This window comes from Pelophylax lessonae (genome assembly GCF_965119305.1).
Source record: "Pelophylax lessonae genome assembly, chromosome: 8".
In the NCBI taxonomy this organism is placed as follows: Eukaryota; Metazoa; Chordata; class Amphibia; order Anura; family Ranidae; genus Pelophylax; species Pelophylax lessonae.
The window spans coordinates 82217153-82235510 of NC_138775.1; the positions used below are offsets into that span (position 1 = coordinate 82217153).

General features: G+C 43.9%; 1 protein-coding gene across 1 annotated transcript in view; it reads right to left on the reverse strand.

Moving 5' to 3' along the window:
• The window catches only part of ACAD9 (acyl-CoA dehydrogenase family member 9), a 195686-nt gene that overhangs the window by 115233 nt on the left and 62095 nt on the right, over positions 1–18358 (reverse strand). The window contains exon 4 of the mRNA XM_082266167.1: positions 12402–12508. Within this exon, the coding sequence (XP_082122293.1) occupies positions 12402–12508 (107 nt within the window). The remainder of the gene's footprint in view (positions 1–12401; positions 12509–18358) is intronic.

Below are 18358 nucleotides of genomic sequence, written 5' to 3' on the forward strand. Positions count from 1 at the left end.
ATAAAAACACATAATCCCCTCAAAATTCGTAATTCATCCTAATAGATTGATCTCATAAATATCATCCAATCTCATCCCATCTAATAAATAAATTGGCTAAAATATTATTAAATTAATATATATACTAAATAAATATATTACTTCATTATTAAGTTAAATACAGGTAAAGGATTCAATTTAAAATTATTAAAATCACTAAAATTATCAAAAAGACAGATAAAGGAATTTACTTATCACTAATAAAACAATTCAGGTCGAATTCAATATTCAAACCTCTAGGGGCCAATACCTTTGCCTCGTAAATCCAATAGGATTCGCGTTTACTTAATTGTCTGATAAAATTACCCCCTCTCCAGTGTCTGGTTACCCGTTCAATCCCCCAAAATTTGAGGGATCGTGGGACCCAAGATCCCTCAAATTTTGGGGGATTGAACGGGTAACCAGACACTGGAGAGGGGGTAATTTTATCAGACAATTAAGTAAACGCGAATCCTATTGGATTTACGAGGCAAAGGTATTGGCCCCTAGAGGTTTGAATATTGAATTCGACCTGAATTGTTTTATTAGTGATAAGTAAATTCCTTTATCTCTTTTTGATAATTTTAGTGATTTTAATCATTTTAAATTTAATCCTTTACCTGTATTTAACTCAATAATGAAGTAATATATTTATTTAGTATATATATTAATTTAATAATATTTTAGCCAATTTATTTATTAGATGGGATGAGATGGGATGATATTTATGAGATCAATCTATTAGGATGAATTACGAATTTTGAGGGGATTATGTAGTTTTATTTATATTTTTATTTTTAATTTTTTTATTTTTATATATAATATATGGTAATAAAAATTATTTAATTGATGATTTTAGATGGTATAATGATGTGACAGTATGTTTTTAGTCAAAGGTTTAAGAGGGCTATTTATATTTGAAATACTGATGTTAATGATATATATGTCTGCCATAATAACGTGAGGTGTTCTTCGGGGAGCGTGATATCCATAGGCTCCTAATGAAAGCAATTTCATCTATGTATTTATTGGCCTGCAGATTGGTTGGTCTACGTTAGCCGTTTTCCGATTACTGCAATGTGTAGGTCTGCACCGGCATTTAAATGGTTACGAATGCAGGCTGGGTCCAGACATTGCGCCGTACTATATCTCTTCCGCCCAGAGGGGGGGCGGGATTGTGCAGTATATAGAATGCTGGCAGAGTCTGGCAATGGCGCCGCGGTATGTGTTCTCTTCCACCCTGAGTAGGGTAGGGCTGCGGCATCACTAGTGCTATAAAAGCCCGGGAAAGACGTTTTGGCTCCACCCCGCTGACGAAGTTAATTACGTAACGCGTACGGGGGAGGAGCCTATGCGTCATCACGCCGATACCCGGAAGAACACTGGCAGAGAGTGGTTTTGATGTGTTGATAGTCCGCACTGCTGTGAGTGCCAACAAATGTAAGTGCACTACCTATGTATTTATTGCCTAATAAACCCGTTCCAAGCAGAGAGCACTAGATCCCCTGTTTTTTGTTCCCTATATCGATGCTGGTATAACTGGAGAGATGAACAGGAGGTCATGTTAGGAGGACCAGGCTGCTGGAATATATCACTTATATGCGTGTTTTGGCTCTGTAAGAGCCTATCCTTGAGGTGAGCTTCTAGTGTGTCACCAGTCACGTGGAGCACTCTTTGAGTGGAGCATGCAAGCACCCTTAATCACTTATAATTTGAATGAAGAAATTTATCACTCTTTGGCACAAATTATGATTCTGGGACTATACTAATTTTGATATATTACCTGATTTGGACATTTTTTTGCACTGGATTTATATATGTTTATCTATATATATTCACATGTATTATTACCAACACTGATTTATTTTGATTTACCCTCGTTTATTTATGCTCACTTGGCGCAGCAATAATTTTATATATTGAGTTCACAGGTGTTTTTGTGTTTGGCACCGATTGCTTGCAGCCTAGTACACTTGATTGCATATTGATTTATTATTGGTTTGGTTTGCGCTGATTATTCTTTTTCTATATTTTGTCCCGTGACTTGGTACTGCAAAGTTGCATGACAAGTCGTACTACATGATTTGCAATGAGTACCGTTCATATCTGTGCGACTTCAAGTCACAACAACTTCAAAGTAGTCCCTGAACTACTTTGGGACGATTTTAATGCATTTTGAGGTCCATAGGCATTGCTTCAAGTCCAGTCAAAATTGCGGTAAAATCGTGGAGTAGATCATCAGCAGATTTAAAGTAGAACTAAAGGTGAACTGGTTTTACTTTGGTTAGAGTAAGGGGAGGAATAACCTCTGGCAGCTTTTATTTTTGTGAAAATGGTAATCAGGTGCGCTAACCTAAAACATAAATTAACACAACATAAACATGTAAGTGTATGTGACGTGGGCAAAAATGCAATGATCAAAGTGTCCAAAAGATCCAAAATTAAAAATTCAATATGGTTCAGGTGAAACAACAGTTTTCAAACAATGGTGTCCATATAAAGGTGATATATAGTCCAAAATAAAAATCACTCCAGAGACGGTGATGTGAAGACAATTACAGTCTAGATAGTGCAAGCTTCGTGATAGATTAGGTTCAGAGACCCACCACCAGCTTAGCCTCTTACCGAAAGATGGAAGTTTAAGGGCATGTAGAAATTTAACTGCTCACGAGATCACAGCCAATGAGTAGTAGCAGGTCACCCAGGTGATGTGCACACAGGTAATGCCTCAACTCTTACCAGACAAAGCTTGGAAAAAAGCCCGGAACTATCCTGTGTTGCATTTTTGTCCACGTCACATACACTTACATGTTTATGTTGTGTTAATTTATGTTTTAGGTTAGCGCACCCGATTACCATTTTCACATTGCTCATTTTCACTCTAAGGTAGCAGCACCTTTCATTTGAATCAGTGCACTTTTTTTGCACATTTCCCAGCTTTTATTTTTGTCTTCTGTCTCTCAATGTGTAGATTTTCCTTTGCTCCGGTCCCTCATTTGGCACTTATCGGGGGAGGGGGAACAGGTACCAGTAAGAGCGCAGGGCGCTTCCCGCATGTGCAGTAGGGAATCGACTGCGAAGCCGCAAGGCTTCACTGCCAGGTTTCCTTACCGGCAATGGCAGCTGCAGCACGTGACAGCCGATGGAAACATCGGCTGGGGTGCAGAGATTGCTGGATTCTTTTGTGGAGGGGGGGGGGGGCTGAACTCAGTTTTTATGTAGTAAGCTGAAAACTGCAGTGCGTTTAATAACTTTGTTAAAAATGCTCCTTGCAAATGTAAGGCCTCTTGCACATGATACTCCTTTTGAGCATCTACTTCTCCAGACATTTTTTTTTTATGTAAACTTATTTTCACGTTTTTGCTCTGTACAATTATGTAAATGGACATTTTCAAGCTGCATTGTGCAAGAGGCCTAAAGCAGAAAGTACTCACAAGACTTAGGATAGTGTATTTTAAATGATAGAGACAGAATATCAACCAAAAACCCAGAAAAAAAAGAACATAAAACAAATGCTATAAATTAAGTTGCAGTTCAGTGGGTAAAATAAGTATTTGATCCCCAAGTAAAACATGACTTCGTACTTGGTAGAGAAACCATTGTTGGCAAGCACAGAGGTAGGACGTGTAGTTGGTCACCAGGTTTTCACACATCTCAGGAGGAATTTTGGCCCACTCTTCTTTACAGATATTCTCTAAATCCTTAAGGTTTCTTGGCTGTTGCTTGGCAACTCGAAGTTTCAGCTGCCTCCATAATATTTCTATAGGATTAAGGCCTGGAGACTGGCTAGGCCATTCCATGACCTTAAATGTTCTTCTACTTGAGCCACTCCTTTGTTGCCTTGGCAGCATATTTTGGGTCAATATCATGCTGGAAGACCCATCTTCAGTGTTCTGGTTGAGGGAAGAAGGTTCTCATTCAAGATTTTACAATACATGGCCCCATCCATTGGCCCGGCAAAGTCTGACTCTACCTTTTAGCATAGAAACAGCCCCACAGCATAACGTTTCCACCTATGTGCTTGACTGTAGGGATAGTGTTTTTAGGGTCATAGCATTTTTCAAACTTCGAGTTGCCAAGCAACAGCCAGGAAACCTTAAGGATTTAGAGAAGTTTTGTAAAAAAAAAAAAAAAAATGGGAACAAAATTCCTCCTGAAATGTGAGCAAAAATGGTTATAACTGCAAGAAACAGGTTACCTCTGTGCTTGCCACAGGTTTCTACACCAAGTACTAAGTCTTGTTTTGCTTGGGGATTAAATACTTATTTTACTTACTGAAATGCAACTCGGGGGGCGTGGCCAGGAGCGGCATGTGAGAGCATGCATCTCACTGAGCTCCCGCTGGAATCCGTGCTTTGATCCTTTCCCCGGTCTCCACCAATACTTACCGGGTCACCACAGCTTCCTTGTACCGTCGGGTACACTCGACCTCTCCTCGTTCCCGGGCGATGCTCCGCCGCAAGACCAGTGAGGAATCTGGGATGTCTAGGCTCCAAGATGGCGCCGCACAAGGCCTACCACAGCGGACGAGAGGCTCCGAGAAGCCCGCCTCCTCCAGTAAGTCCTCTAAGCCCCCTAAAAACCCGCCGAAAGAGCCGCAGCACGACATGCGCTTTTATGCACAAAAGTCCCCTGGCTCTGTGGGGAAGGGAAAGCAAACGGACACTAGTGCTGGCTCCGGCGGCCCTGGGCCGGTCATCCCGGGCGGGAGCGGACCCGGGGAGAAGGACTGTGCAGCTGACTTTGTAGAGGATGTGGAGGGGGGGGGGGGGACAGGGGCGAAGATGAACAGCCCACGCTTGCTGACATACTGCGGGCCATAAACAGATGTAATGCTTCTGTGGACCACCTCAAGAAACAGTTCGGAGGTCTAACTGAAGCTGTGTCCCTTCTTAGACAGGACCTCCAGAAGGTCAGGGAGTGCACCACTGCAGTGGAGGGGTGGGTTAGCGACCTGGAAGACCAGTTGCCCCCCTTGACCAGGGAGTCCCACCACACCGCTGGTCTGACCAGGGCCCTGGAACAGAGGGCTGAAGATGTGGAAAACCGCATCCGGCGAAACAATGTGTGAATTGCGGGCCTACCTGAAAAGGTGGAAGGGAGGGGCCCCATGAAATTTGTGGAATCCTGGCTTAAGGAAACTTTTGGCAGGGACACCTTTTATCCTCTCTATGCTGTGGAGAGGGCCCACAGGGTCCCCCCTTGCCCCCTGCAACCGGGCCGCCCGCCAAGAACCATGCTGGCTCACCTGCTTAACTACCGGGACAAGGAGACCATTCTGAGGTTGGCGAGGGAACGCCGGGACATTCAGTACAAGGGGGTGCGGATCTCATTTTACCCGGACTTTTCTGCTGAGGTGCAGAGGAGTAGGGTGAAATTCTTCACGGTCAAGCAACGTCTGCAGAAATCACAAGCCTGTAATGCCATGCTGTACCCGGCGAAGCTCCGTGTTATTGCTGGGGGCCAACACCACTTTTTTGAGGATCTGACAGAAGCTTCTTCCTGGATTGACAGAAACGAACATATCCTTCGTCCACACCCACCGCCTCCGAATGTTGGTGATGCCTGAGGCTATCCGTCCTGAAGCCTTGTGGGGTGGTGACCCCTTGTGTTTTTTTCCCCCCTTTTTATGTGCTACTACCCTGGAGATCGGCAGGGACACAAGATTCTCTTTGTTTGCTTTGGAGCTTTAAGGATCTGTCCATACCGCAGAACTTTGGTTCCCCTGCTTGCTTGTGTTTACCCCTTTCTACTGCTGAGGTCACTCAGTTTTCTCCCTGCTGCTGATGAGACCTGTTGTCCTCGACATGGGAGTGGGAGACGATCTGGGGATCTCCCCAGGGACGCTGTCTGTGACTCCAGTGGGTGAGGGCCCTGAAAGTAGACTGTGACCGAGACTGTGTGTTAGTTTGGGGCACCCGCGGTCCGGAGTTCTGTTATTTTTACTGTTCACTTTCTGTTGGAAGGCCCTGTTGGCCTTCTGGTCTTGGAGTCCAGGGTCGGCTTACTTTTCCTACCTAGCTAGCGGTAGCTGTACTTGCCCGGGGTTCTTATCCCGCTGCCTCCTGTCCCGCTTTCTACGGTTCCTGCTGGCCAGTGTTTCTAAACTCCCTGAGGTTCTGATGTACTGTCGCCCATCATGACTGCAGTCCCGATTCTTTCCTGGAATGTTAGGGGACTGAGGGACCCACTTAAGAGGTCTATGGTTTCTGCGGCCCTGCGCAGGCATTTTCCAGCCATCTGTTTTGTGTGAGTGTGTGTGTGCGCAGCCAATGCACGCACATACACACACTGTTCGTCATACCATCCTCCTTTTTCTTTTTCCTTTCCCCTCAATTTATTCGAAGTGTATAGTTTTTTAGTATAGGTCCCACACCTAAAGTTTTTTATATTGGCTTACTGAGTTAAGTTTTTCAATCTCTCCAAGGTTTGTTTGTAGAGGAGGTATGGCACGCGTAAATTCGTGTCTAAAGTTCTACATGCCATATTCAACGAGTCACACTATATGTACACATATATTTAGATGGTTTTAATATAGATTTTATATAATGAATCATTATGGTTCAGTATTTATATATAAGTGTATGTATCTATATATATATATATATATATATATATATATATATATATATATATATATATATATATATAGTATATATAATTATATATATTTTTTATCCATAGTTGTATGATTTAATTGGATATTGAACAAATTTTTATCTATTTATTTATTCTTATATATGTGATTCTTATTTTGGCTTAGCAAGTCACATTATTGGTACACAAGTACCCATCATTTGATATTATTAATGCTAATGCTAATTTTAACTTTACTGGTTCAGGTTATTTTATCTGATGTTATAATATCTCCACTGCTATTACAAATATGTGCGACCACCATTTTCCAATTTTGGTGAGCTTTCCAACTAATTCCCACCAGAGTGGATTCTGCATGGTGCATTTAAATATAGTTCCCCTAGATATGGTCCGTACGGTACAGTGCACATGATGCATCAGCGGGGCACACATGCGTCCTCCCCTTTGCGGTTACTATAGGAACAGCTTGCCGGGGGCGGAAGTTGCCATTGCCTGGACGGGCGGAAGTGACGTTATGCGGTGGTGCGCACGCCAGTTCCGGGACGAGCGGCGTGCGTTCCACCGCTGTCCCGCCGCTAATGTATACGGAAGTCGTCACGGCCTGGATGGGCGGAAGTGACGTTATGCGGTGGTGCGCACGCTAGTTCCGGGATGAGCGGCGTGCGTTCCACCGCCGCCCTGCCGATATAGCATACTATCTGGAATATCCTGATAGCCAGGCCTACAGTGAACACCATTAGACAACCAGGTAATATGCCCAATATGCCCAGTATGAGATACTTGATTATCGACCTACACTCGATAGTTTCAGCTTATCACAGCAAACCACTAACGGTCCGCAGTGTATCATGATGGTAACTTCACACGCCATCTACTTACAAAGAGTGTGTGTATGCACATCTCTTTGGATGTGCACAAGCAATGGCTCGTTTCCCACTAGGCGCCGGATTGTCCCTCTGTAACTGCTTGGAGAATGTGATGCTCTATTTGGTTTAGGACCAAGACATGCACAGGTCAGTTTACCACATCAGCTTTAATCTAACATTTTGACATGTATGATATGTGAAATGGAGTCCACGATGGGCTGGGAAGTTTTTTGGACAGCTCACCAATGGAATAAATGGTCGCGTGGGGCTAGCCAATCGAAATGTATTTACAATTGTGACTTGCAACAGTTTTTGGGTAATTAGCTGTGTAGTCACGCCCATTTGGGCGATATCTCCTCCCACATCCCCCAGGGGTCATGTGGAGGCCTGGCCTTTCATACTATATTTAAACTATGGACTTGACCATGGCCTCCAGGCTCTGAGGAAGAGGCACGGCCTCGAAACGCGTCAGCCCCCTGCTTCCAGTAAAGACGTTGATCCTCTGGTAGGAGGCAGGTGTATGGAATTGATGTGCCTGAACTTCATGTTTGTTTGTGAGTATTTGATTTTAAACAATTTTATCCAAATAAACTTGCTGAGGATAATGCGCTAGGCTGGTGCGCCCTTCTTTTGCTTTGTATTTTCAGTGTCTGGTCGACCACCCTGGTTGTAAGGGGCAGCAAAGCCTAGCCATCATGGATGCTTAATATCAGCACGAGTTCCAGGATTGAGACAGCCTGAGGACCAGGTTCCGAGGGCAGGAAAGGGGGTGCTGTCCAGCACTTATCTTTTTTGTAACATCTCGGATCATTCCCCTCTGGTGGTGTGCCTGGCTATGCGCCCCACCGCCACTTTACAGAGGGCACAGTGGAAACTAAATGCTTTTTGGTTACACTTGTTTCCTTCCCCTGATCGGCTTAGAACTGCTATGAGGGAGTTTTGGGTGATACACAATGCTGTGAGGGAGTGGGGGTCTCCAATGGGAGGCTTTTAAGGACTATTTACGGGGCATGTTCATCAAAGAGGTTCAGGCCATCAAGAAGAACACGGCTGCTCAGGGGACACAGGCTGAGGGATTGGTAGCTCAGTTGGAAGCTCGCTACATAGCAGACCCATCGGAGACGAACAGGGAGGGGTGGTTGGGCTGCCCAGGAGGCCCTATAACGTATTAACACCTCAGTTGCAGAACGAAAGAGGTTTTTCCAACGCCAGGCATACTATGAGGAGGGGGAATCTACTGGTCGACTTTTGGCCAGGATTGCCCACTCTCATCAGACGTCACCGTCTATTGAGGCACTTGCAGGCAGTGAGGGCCGTGTTAATACCCCTGATCAGGTCATGGAAGTCTTGCGGTCGTTTTATGCTGCCTTATACCAATCCCGCCAGGGACACTCTGCTGCGGAGCTTTTGGAGTATGTGGGTGCCATTCCACTACCTTCCCTGTTGGAGTGGGTCATGCTTGAGGCACCCCTGACTCTGGAGGAACTACAGTGCGCCTCGGCATCCTTTCCCAATTCTAAAGCCCCTGGGGAAGATGGGATACCAATGGAGGTGTATAAGGAGTATGCGGAGGAGACGTTGCCTCATCTTCTGGAAGTATTTTTAGAGGCAAAACAGAATATGAGGCTGCCTCCATCTATGTGCAGGGCTAATATTGTCCTTTTGTTGAAGCCGAGGAAGGATAGTCTGGATCCAGGGTCGTACCACCCTATCTCTCTTTTACAGAGCGACATTAAAATTCTGGCGAAGGCCCTGGCATTGCAGCTTAAATCAGGTAGTTGCTTCCATTATACATTCTAAACAATCAGATTTTATGCCGCAAAAGTCGACTTCCATTAATCTCCGTCGCTTATTTCTGAATTTACAGTCCCCGGCGGATAATGGGGGTAGCAGGGCGCTGCTCTCTCTTGACGCGCAAAAAGCATTTGATAGTGTAGAATGGGACTACTTGTGAGCAGTCATGACCAGGTTTGGCTTCGGTGAGAGTTTTATCTCCTGGGTGCAACTACTATACCATGCCCCTATGGCTGTTATTAGAGAGGGTGGTAGAGTGTCCCGTCCTTTCTCCCTCTTTAGAGGCACTAGACAGGGGTGCCCCCTGTTCCCTTTAATTTTTGCCCTCACTATAGAGCCCCTTGCTGCCCTCAATAGGTCAAACCAGAACATAGTGGGTTTTCATTACGGCGCCTTGGAGGAAAAGATTATGTTATACACAGACGACACCATGCTGATGTTGGGTGATACCTCTGGTTCCCTGACAGAGGCTATGGCGGTTATTACGACCTTTGGCTACTATTCGGGCCTGCTTATTAACTGGTCCAAGTCCTCCTTGATGCTGCTAGATGATAACCAGGGCTCCCAAGAGGAGGGGGTGACTGGGATCCCCCTGTCCTCTGAGTTTCGCTATTTGGGGCTACAGGTAAGTCCACTGGACTATGTGCGCCTTAACTTCACCCCCCTCCTTGCCCGATTCAGGGATAAGGTCAAAATTTGGTCCAGGCTGCGCATGTCCATGGCGGGTAGGGCCAATCTCATAAAAAAGATACTTATGCCCCAACTATTGTATGCCCTTCACAACTCTCCGGTGATAGTCCCCCTGAGATTGTTTCAAATAGTTAACTCCATCTTTAGATCTCGCTTATGGCTGTCAAAGAATCCCCGAATAAAGTTAGACACCTTCAGCGACCCAAAGACCTGGGGGAACTAGCGGTACCTAATCCCTGGCTATATTACTTGGCCTCACAGCTTCAACATATTGCCCGGGCCATGAGTGAGAAGGGAGAGGGGTCGGTTGCAGGCCTTCAGGCCCACACTGTGGGCCGGGGGGACCTGGCGGCCCATTTGGAATCATTGAGGCTGGGGAAATCTAGGAAACGCTTTCCAACATATGTCCTCATGCAAAAAACCTGGAACAAGGCTCGCCAACTGCAGCAGGTAGTGAGATACACCGGTTTCAGCCCAATATGGACAAATGCCAGGTACCCTGAGTTGGCTGTGTTGCCATATGGTGCCAGGTGGTTGGGGTATGGCATCTCTCATCTGAAACATATATTCCGCAATGGAGTGCTCCGGTCCTTTGATGCGCTGCGGGAGGCGTTTCGTCTTCCTCAGTCCATGCATTTCTATTATTTACAGCTGCAGCATGCCATAAGGGCCAAGGGGGGGGGGGACGACATTTGGGTTAATTCCCCTGCACCGATATTTCACTTTATGCCCACTGTTACGAACTTTAAGGGATTTTGCATTGCTATTCTCTATTGCTGGGTTCCTTCATGTACCGGCATTCCCCTTCGCATGGTCCCCCAATGGGAGAAGGATGTGGGAGTGTTTGAGGATGAACAATGGGAGGAGGCCCTACAGGCTGTGCAGTTGAGCTCCCTTAATGTGGCTCAGAGATTGTCTCAGCAATACATTTTGTACAGGACTCATTATACTCCGGCCCGGTTGTATAGGATGGGTAGGAGAGATTCTCCCACTTGTGGCAGGTGTATGAGGGATCATGGGGACTTGCTGCATCTCCTCTGGCGCTGCCCCAAGCTTCATGTCTATTGGAGGGGTGTGCTCACGACACTTTCAGGGGCCTTCGGGGTTCAGGTGCCGGACGATCCTAAAGTTTGCTTGTTGGGCATCCTGAGTGGAGTCCAGGCCCCGGTGCCAGCTCTGCAGGTTATCGGCCTGAGCACCATTTCAGGCGAGAAAGTTGCTTTTGCGGCACTGGATCTCTCCGAGGGCCCCTTTGGTTATAGAATGGGTTGCGGCAATGGGGGACACACTCAGACTAGAAAAATATATCTATCAACATAGGGGCAGTCCTGATAGCGCTTTTGGACTCCCTGGCTGGCTGTCTTGGGCCTGGCACCGGTAGACCTGGTACTTAACAATATCTTGGCCGGGTTGGGATGAGGACTGTAGATCATCGCCCTGCTGGATGTTATCCCATGCTAAGCTTATAACTGGCTATTCTATATATATATATATATATATATATATATATATATATATATATATTCTTATAACTAGCTGGGAGGTTGTTATGCTATCGCTGTGTGCTTTTTGTGCATTTGTTCATTGTAGAATGTATTGAGTATGCTCTGGACTCTGTTTTTGTGTTATGTTTTTGTTCAAGTACCTTAATAAAGTTTTCTCTTGATATAAAAATAAAAAAAAAAAAGAAAGAAATGCAACTTAATTCAAACATTTGTAAAATGTTTTTTTTTTTTCAGTTTTTTTGGTTGATATTCTGTCTCTTATCATTTAACATTATCATTTATCATTACCTATAATACAAGGAACTATCCAATAGGAGGGCTTGCCTTTTCCAAATGACCTAAAAGGTGTTTCCCCCAAAATAAAGGCTCATTCATTCAAACTGTCATATCACCATCTGTAGCTAGCTTACTTGAGAGTAAGTACAGTAGCTCTTTTACAGCCCCTGACTGAGGGCTTTATTTTTTTAATTGTGACTTTATTAACAAAAAGGCAGCTGGATTTGGGGCACTCAGACAAAGACTGACAAATTTATTTTATTGGAATTTTACTCTTCTGCTTCTATACATTAACATTAAAAATGGCCACAAAAAAACAAAAACAAAACAGCAACATATGTAATTGTATTGAGACTGCACATCACAGAAATAAGTGATAGGAGGCTGCAGTCCCATCTAATTAGATGCAACTGCTGTTCAGTTATTGCACTGTCCAATGAAGTGATCTCTGCCATTCACAGTGGGAACAAGGAGGTACAGTGGGATTTGCATCCATATTAGAAAGAAAACACCTCTACTGGAGCATTTCTGAGCTCCTACCATCCATCAAAATAATGAAAGTCTGCCCATGTGAAATGACTATCACAAGTTTTCTGCTCTAGTATCTATAGAGGTCACAGTGGAGCCGGAAATTTAATTATACAAAAACCTGTACCTTCAGTCCAATAGCCTGGTGAGCAGCCAGAGTCACAGCAATTGCACCGTCCAGTGAGGTGATCTCTCCTAGTCGAGCATACATAGTGTTGGATAAACCAAGTCCTCCTGCAAGGAAACATTTCAAACTTGTCATCATTACTAAGAATCACATGCATGTAAATATTGAACACCGACAACATTTTATGAGGAGAAGTAGGTACATTTACAATATTTTTTAATGTATTTAAACCCAACCAGAATATACTTGAAAGTTTGTCCAAGTCTGTAGTCAAATTTAAGCTATCTATGCATGTTACATATTATGCATTACACTAATAGATGCAGCATAAATCACAAACAATAGTAACAACTACACAAAAAATAAAAAAGAAAAAGAAGTACCTTAGGGATTTGGGCGATTACAAGTCCAACCTTATTTTCAAATGGCAGAAAAAGCAGAAATCGTTACAAGCTGAGGCAGCAGGCCTATCTACTGCATCAGCTCCTGTTTCCTTCTCACAACCCCTTCTTCCCACGATTTCATCACCCCGCACTCCCCGGACACCTGTTCAACGTGAATGGGTACAGATACCGGGGAGGGGCAGGGGGCGTGGTAAAAACAAAAGGGGCAAGGGCAATAGACCCCCTAATAATCCCCAATTTGCAGATTATCAACGCAACGGCTATTATCAGGAGCAGAATAATTACCGTCACGGCCATAACAGCTATGGCACACCACGTAGAGACGATTGGTCATCACAAAATCGTTTCACCCCTTTAGATCGTGATGATGACTATTATGACGATAGATACATCACTAATCACCCACAGTACACCAACCAGTGGAACGGTGGTGGACGAGGGGTGCAACAACAAGGATCTCAGGGGGATTTTCACAACCCCAGTCTAAACAGGAAACAGGATGGAAAACAAAAAGAGGGACCAGAGGGGGGAGGCGGACCAGACAAAAAAAGAAAAGGGTATTGAGAGATGCTGGTATTTTCAATCTGAGTTCTGCTACCCTTACCGACAACGAGAAATTGGTCCTTGGACATGGTTTGAAATTTGCCCCTACTAAACCCCTTGATAGGTTTGGTCTTTTTATGGATGTACAGAAGTACATCCGTAAGATAAATATCAAAAGATATGTTATGTCCAAACCTATTAGAGATAATAGGCTTGTTAATGGAGGCATTAGGCATTCAGGACTTGCCAATGCCTCACTCTTCAACCCTCCTGGGTTTGTGGCACCATCTATTAGTGTCTTTAAGGACTTGGTCCTTAAGGATGTTAAGGCCTTACAAGTCAGGAATGACAGAAATGAGTTCCGGTTCAATGAGGGCCTCAAATCCCTCAAAAAAAGGAACAACATAGTTGTTAGGCCCGCTGATAAGGGGGGGGGGGGGGGATAGTTGTCCTTGACAAATCCTCTTATTATGCGGAGATGAACAGATTGCTTTCCGATGCGGATACCTATAGTCCACTTCTTTATGACCCTACGAATAGGTTCAAGAAAGATTTATCTGCCCTAGTTGATCAGGGATTTCAGGACAAAATTCTGAATAAGAAGGAGAGGTCTTTTTTGGTCCCGGTTGCCCCGAGAGTGCCCGTTTTATATTACCTCCCTAAGGTGCATAAGAACTCCCTTAATCCACCTGGGCGCCCCATAGTGAGCGGAATAGATTCCATCACTAGTAGGATTGGGAAGTATATAGACGGGTACTTACAACCGATTGTTACCAACACCCCCTCTTATTTAAGAGATTCCACACAAGTTCTGAATTTATTAGAGCATATAGAGTGGAAGGAGGGATATCTGCTGGCCACAGCAGATGTCACCTCCTTGTATACTATTATTTCCCATAAGCATGGGCAACAAGCCGTCCAGACTTTTTTGGAGAGGGACGACTCTTTGATTTCAGTACAGAGAGAGTTCATTTTGTCCTTACTTACATTTGCCATGCAACATAATTACTTTTGGTTTGGCGGCTCCTTTTTTCTACAAAAGAGAGGGGTCGCCATGGGTGCCAAATACGCACGAGCATGGCCAATCTGTTTATGGCCAAGTGGGAGGAGGACGTCATCTACGGCCGGCCTAGACCCGAACTGGTCTTTTGGAGGCGTTACATTGATGACGTCCTCCTCCTATGGGATGGCGACAGATTATCTTTGGACGATTTTATTAATGACCTCAATTCCAACGCTATGGGGATTGTCCTTCAGCATGAGGTTAGTGATAGCAAGATTAATTTCCTTGACTTATCAATAGAGATTAAGGATAGCACAATTGTGACAAGCACTTTCTTCAAACCGACCGACCGTAACGGTTACATCGAACAGGGAAGTTGTCACCATCCCTCATGGTTGCGATCGGTACCTCGGAGTCAGTTTTTACGACTTCGTCGCAATTGTACCAGCAAGGAAAGTTATCACAGTCAAGCTCTAATGCTGAGGGATAAGTTTCTCGATAAGGGATATGACGAGAGCAATTTGGATAAGGTGTTGTATGATGTTGAGAACGTTGACAGGTCTACTTTATTACATAAGCAGCCTAAACAACAAGCTGATTCCAATCGCTTTGCCTTTTCCTTCATCACCACCTATTCAAAGCAGTTTGGAGACGTGAAACGTATTTTCAAAAAACATTGGAGGGTTCTCCAAAACGACAAGGTACTGGGCCCTCAACTACCTGAAGTTCCACCAGTTGTGTTCAGGGGTGTTGAGCCTTTGCGTCTCCAGATTGCTCCGAATGTTCTCGACAAGCCTGAACGGTTACCTTTCTTTCATACCTTGACTGGCTACTATCCATGTAGGAAGTGCTCGGTATGTAAAGTAAATTCTCTCACCGGTAGAAAATTCTGCGAGGTTACATCTACGGCTACCTCCAAGACACACCCCATCAAACCCTTCATTGGTTGTTCCTCCAATAATGTGGTCTACCTCCTGCAATGTCCGTGCGGCCTACAATATATAGGCCGCACCAAGAGGACATTGATAGTGAGAGTGAGGGAACATATCAAAAATATCAGAAAGGGTTTTCCCAACCACAGCGTTTCAAGGCATTACGCCAATTGCCACGATAAAAACCCTGTGGGTACTAAGATCTGGGGGATCGACAAATTCACCCCCCATTGGAGAGGAAACCATGTCCACCGGGAAATTTCCCGTCTCGAAACTCGGTGGATTTTCAATATGAGGACTTACTCTCCATGGGGGCTGAATGTTGAGTGGGATGTGAACTGTTACATTAATAACAGTTAATTATTTTGGACATCATTATTTCTGAGGATCTTTTAGTGATGTATTTTATCTTATTTTATTTCATTAGTTTTTTTACAGTCAGTATTTGTCATTTTATGAAGTTTGGGACGGTGTGGATATTTGATGCTGTTACTTTATATCCGTCTAAGGTAGCATTAATATCCTCCGTCCTCTTCCATAATGTTTTATTATTTATGGGATATTTATATGACCTTGAGTGGGTTAATTTCATATCCAGTGTTATATGTGTTTAATGGCATTTTTTTATTATTTGAGAGGTATAGATCTTCTCTTGCATAGAGAATATTGCATAGCATGCAACTGTTCTGTTTGCCAATGTGCCTTCCACTTGATCTCTGTTTTTGTTCATGCTGGTAGTTTTTTTCCTCCTTTTTTGTCCTATCGGCACCGGCTGTTTAGAGTAATTGTGTCTGGTTGGTTGAGCACACAATCACTTTCATAATTATGGCTACAGAAACTTATCATAGCTGTCATAGGCTATCTCCGGCCGGTGGAACCCGATGGAACGCATCGATGGACGTCTTCCGCGTGCGTCACTTCCGGTTCCGGCTGATGACCAAGTGGAACGCACTTGCGGTTTACATCCGCATACGTCATTTCCGGTTTGTCCTTTTATATGCGTGCTGCCGTGTACATCCGGTCCACCTCTGATGATGTCACTTCCTTGACGACACGCATCAGGTGATCCGGAACGAGCAGCACGCCACCAATACCGCGGTTTTTACCTATTTACTATGCCTGTATACATTCACCCTTGTGTGAGTATATTTTTATGCATTTATTAAACTTGAGTTTGTACAGTCTGCACTATGTCCTGCCCCTTTCTTTTGAGGTGAATTGAATATTGCTGAGATCATTACTCTGTCTGGTGGTACGATTTGAGCCTTCATTGCCCTTAACCATGATCTGTTGAGACACTGGGAATTGATGAGTTATACGGTTGGCACTGTCTGTGATTGATGGCCCAATTTGAGTTTATTGCATCGCCCATATCCATCTAATATCTGGTAAGCAGTTGGCATATTTCCACGCTTGGGTGTTGGCTTCTTTTCATCCACACGGCTCTGATACTGGGAATTGGTCTCCACTACTTCTCATCTCTCTTGGACTGTTGGGACTTACTGTGGACACTCCACATTGTTTAATATTGTTATCAGTTACAGTGTTTGGCGCTACTACACCTTTTATATATACCTATGTGATTTGTAATCTATCATTTAGTTGGCTGCCTTCACATTTATCTTCAGTGATCCTCATTATTATTTTAATTTCTTGTTGTCCGAGCGCAGATTCTCTCCCTTTTTTTACAAAAAATTATTAGTCCTGTCCATTATAACATATTGGGGGCGATTTACTAAAACTGGTGCACTCAGAATCTATTGCAGCTGTACATGCAGCTTCTACCTAGAGCTTACTTTTTTTGCAGTCATTACTTGGCTCTATTGCATTACCTCTGACCGAACTTACCACCTCATATATGCTATGAAGTGCCGGTAAAGCGTAAAATGAAAGGAGGGACAGGTTTGCCACATATAGAGCTGTACTATATAGCTGACCTCCCTTCCATGGCTATACAACCAACATCGCGCTCCAAGGCAGTCAACTACCATATTTAAAGCGTAACTCCACTTTTGTTGAGAAAAATACATTCCCCTCTGTACATTGCAGGGATTTTAACAAATGTTGTTGCAGATTCCTACCTTTTGTTATTCTGAAGAAATCATTTTGTTCCTCTGTGCCAAGTGGGTCGAATGGGAGTGGTTTCATAATTATCTATCAGCTGTGCGACTGCAGGGCACTAATGAGGAAAGCTGCTGGGCCTGCATCCCTTTAGACGTGTTCCTAATGGGAGTATCTCACCAAAAAACACATTTTGTTGCAGGGGATGCCAGAAATCTGACTTGTATCTTATGCAGACTTCTGGGAAAATTGGTGATCCAATCACACAAGCAAGAAATTAGGTTTCCGGGGTGTAGTCAGAACACATTCTGTGTACAGAACACCTCCAGGGAGCCATATTGCATTGAATTTTCAGAAAATTACAACAGCTGCAGATTAAAAAGAAAAGGTCATTTTTAATAACATTCAAGTACAATATGATTTGTGTCGCAATTGTATATGCTATATTATTTTATCTTTATTTACTGATTTTTTTTCCCCACGAAAGTGGAGTTACCCTTTAACAATCTTTTTTTAGGGTCTAGGAAATGGTGATGTGGAGATGGGGAATCTCCTCACTACCTGGCCCACTCACATTGATACTGGGCAATCCGGGCTTCTCTGCAGGGCCCTCCTCTTCTCGCTTTTTGCGCTGGTAGATGGGGTTGCTCTCCCCAATACAAGCAGCTTACAATGCAGACAGTTTTCTACCATTATGTGAGCTTACCATGGGGGAACATGGTAGCAAAGGCAATGGGTTGTTTTATTTTCAACTTAAACATTTTTTCGGTCAACTTAAAAAACAAGGCATACATTTTCAAAATTTAACTCCCTTAGGGAAAATGGATTGCCAATGAGCAATATTTATAATTTATGGCATACTTTTTCAAAATGCCTTTTCTCATAATCAACATTTTTTCTAACATAAATCAAGCCTCTCAGTTCAGATACAAGAGTGGAAATAAAACATTTTATCCAGGTGGTATCGATGTCCCAATAGATTACAAAAGAGATTATGTAGATATCCAGCCCATT